This window comes from Lycium ferocissimum, chromosome 4 (assembly GCF_029784015.1).
Source record: "Lycium ferocissimum isolate CSIRO_LF1 chromosome 4, AGI_CSIRO_Lferr_CH_V1, whole genome shotgun sequence".
In the NCBI taxonomy this organism is placed as follows: domain Eukaryota; kingdom Viridiplantae; phylum Streptophyta; class Magnoliopsida; order Solanales; family Solanaceae; genus Lycium; species Lycium ferocissimum.
The window spans coordinates 26,189,809-26,193,057 of NC_081345.1; the positions used below are offsets into that span (position 1 = coordinate 26,189,809).

General features: G+C 34.6%; 1 protein-coding gene across 1 annotated transcript; it reads left to right on the forward strand.

The window, feature by feature from the left end:
* The first annotated feature begins 712 nt into the window (after nt 1–712).
* Nucleotides 713–2,844, forward strand: LOC132051993 (premnaspirodiene oxygenase-like). Its single transcript, XM_059443311.1, has 2 exons — nt 713–1,738; nt 2,038–2,844. The coding sequence occupies exons 1-2, from the start codon at nt 824–826 to the stop codon at nt 2,668–2,670; spliced, it is 1,548 nt and encodes a 515-aa protein (XP_059299294.1). The 5' UTR covers nt 713–823; the 3' UTR covers nt 2,671–2,844.
* The last annotated feature ends 405 nt before the right edge of the window (nt 2,845–3,249 follow it).

Here is a 3,249-nt window from a genome sequence, read left to right on the forward strand (position 1 = left end):
AGTAAGCGGGGAAACTCCAAGTTGTGACATGTGCGATATAATAACAAAAATAATTTATTTACGGCAATTGGAACTTGCTAGTATAAAATGTATAAAAAATTCGTTATAGAGGCCTTCCGAAGATCATTATTAAGAAGGCTTCACATAATAATTGATATCAAAATACCTAAGGAAGATCGTATTCAAGTGGATGAGATGTCACTTACACGGATGTATTTTAGGCACGAGAGGAGACATGACCTTACCAACGACAGGATCGGCTTAATGTATTGTCTTTGCTTTTGATTCTCTTCACTAGGAAATTGTACAAATGGGGTTTGATTTTTTTGAAGAAGCAAATTTAATTCTACTCGAAAAATTAGAGACTCGTGCTGATAACGTGTTATAAAATAATAAAGCAAAGAACAAGAATAATTGTAGAGAAAGAGAGAAGAGAGGAAAATTCTTATTTCTCTTGTTCGGGATTCTATACAATAAAGAGAACATCTCTATTTATAGGAGAAAGTTAACTTGGCGCCAAAGTCACAAACCCTAAAGTTTCTCCTAAAGATAGAGATCCATAATTAAATAATATTTATAACAAGGATGATTTAATGTGCGTATCTAATTATCAATTACGTTATTGTGTGACGTGTATGCATTCAACACGTGACTTAAACTAGAAGTTAGCTCCTACTCTTGTTATGTATTGAATGCGCCTTGCTATCCTTTTTTTAATTTTTTTGGGTGTGACTTCAGCTGTTTAGAGCATTATAAAAGCCTGCTAACACTCAAGGAAGCAGTACACATCAAGAGCTCATTTTTCTTCCTTACTCTATAAAAGATGGAGATCACTTATTCATCTATTTTCAACTTTGTTCAACTGCTCACTTTCTTTTCCTTTTTGTTTATTCTTTTTGACAAACGGAGAAAATCAACACAACAAAATTTGCCTCCAGGTCCATGGAGACTCCCAGTTATAGGGAGTCTTCATCACTTGAGAGGTGCATTATTATTTCCACATCGTACCCTTAAAATTTTATCCTCAAAATATGGTCCTATTATGTATTTGCAACTCGGAGAAATTCCTGCTGTGGTCGTATCCTCGCCAAAAATGGTGGAAGAAGTACTACAAACTCATGAACTCGCCTTTGCTACTAAGCCACAACTTACGTCCATAACAATCACTACTTACAATTATAAGGACATTGCATTTGCGCCATATGGTGACAAGTGGAGACAAATGCGTAACATATGTGTTACGGAGCTACTAAGCACGAAAATGGTCAAATCATTTAGCTCAATTCGGAGAGATGAGATTTCGAATCTAATTTCATCAATCCAATCCACGAAGGGTTCACGTGTTGTCAACCTAACAGAAAAAATCCTTCGGTTTACAAACTCGGTGACTTGTAGATCGGCCTTTGGAAAAGTATACACGAATCAAGACGAGTTGATAAATTTGTTGAGGGACGTGCTGGATACATTAGGGGGATTTGATGTGGCTGATTTGTTCCCTTCTTGGATGTTACTTCACAAGATGAGTGGAGTTAAATCGAAACTTATAAAGCTGCATCAGAAGGTTGATGTAGCTCTCGAGAACATTGTTAATGAGCATATTAAGAATCGAGCACTTGGAAGCAAGGAGAATGGTGATCAATTTGGAGGTGAAGATTTGGTTGATGTTCTCCTAAGAATTAAGGAGAATAATGAACTTCAATTTCCAATCACAAGTGATCATATAAAAGCAATCATTTCTGTAAGTTTTCTCCTTAACTAAGTTATATACATTTTAGTTAAAGATTTATTTTACACGATTAGGGCAAACAAAGGATATCTGTAGGTAAGTCTTCACAAGAAATGACATTTGTAATCTTTAAATATAACATATTAATTGTTACAATAGGTAAATATGATCTGATGTGTGTGACAATGTATATAACTTAAACTCTAACATTTAATTGTACACTATTCACATTGGATTGTCTATTACCTTATATATATATATATAGGCTTATGTTGTCTTTACTTATATGTATTTATTTTTTGTTGGAGTAGGACATGTTTGCTGCTGGAACTGAAACTTCAGCTGCGACTATTATTTGGGCATTATCGGAAATGGTGAGAAGACCAAAAATTATGGCCAAGGTCCAAAGTGAAGTGAGACAAGCCTTCAAAGGAAAGACAAATTTTGATGAAGAAGATCTTGAGAAATTGTCATACCTGAAATTAGTGATCAAAGAAACATTAAGGCTACATCCTCCGAGTACTCTACTACCAAGAGAATGTAGAAAACTGACATATATTGATGGATATACAATACCTCCTAAAACCAGAGTACTAATTAATACATGGGCACTTGGCAGAGATCCAGAAAGTTGGGACAATCCTGAGAGTTTTATACCAGAGAGATTTGAAAAATCTCCTGTTGACTATATGGGAAATTACTTTCAGTTTATTCCATTTGGTTCTGGAAGAAGGATTTGTCCAGGAATGCAATTTGGTTTAACTAATGTTAAACATCCTTTGGCTCGGCTCCTCTACCATTTCGATTGGGCGCTTCCAAATGGAGCTAGTCCAAAAGACTTGGATATGTTAGAAAAAACTGGATTAAGTGCAGCGAAGCAGAAAGATCTGTGCTTAATTGCAATAGATCACAGAGACGATTTCAAATTTGATGTTGTGCTTTAAATGATGAAAAGTCATAAATACCATTCGTATAATGCTTTAATAATCTCCTTTCAGTTTGGTGTATGTTTATGTCTCACTTTCATCTTTGAATTTTACCTAGAAAATGTGCAATGACTAAGATCTACAGCTTGCATTGGGACAACTCGAACTTAATTTTTTGAGAGTTCAGATTCATTATGTTCCCCTCCATATCTTTCACTTTTGGTTATTAATATATAAAGATTGGGGTCAACCCCCCACCTTAAGGGTGTAGCATTAATAAATAAATAAAAGAAAGATATATACTCCGTTTCTATGGTTTTTGTTAAAAAGGTTGGACAAAAGAATTCTACCAATAAATGTAATAGTATGTAATGTAATGAAGTTTTCTTTTCCTTTTCTCTAATACATTATTTTTGGTCCACATGGATATCCCAGATATAGTTCAGAACATCAAATTGAATCCCTTACGATAAATATGGATTGTGAAACTGATTGCGGAATTAACATATAACTTCATATGAAATCATTCCCCTCACGAAATTGAAATAGTTCGATTGTTGGAGGCGCCTTACTACAACCACGAATATATTCCTTTCG

Excerpts from the sequence above, each read along its gene's own strand:
- LOC132051993 (XM_059443311.1), top strand. The coding sequence starts at position 824 with ATGGAGATCACTTATTCATCTATTTTCAACTTTGTTCAACTGCTCACT. Across the intron at positions 1,739-2,037 it reads ATATAAAAGCAATCATTTCT|GACATGTTTGCTGCTGGAAC; the intron begins GTAAGTTTTCTC and ends TTGTTGGAGTAG.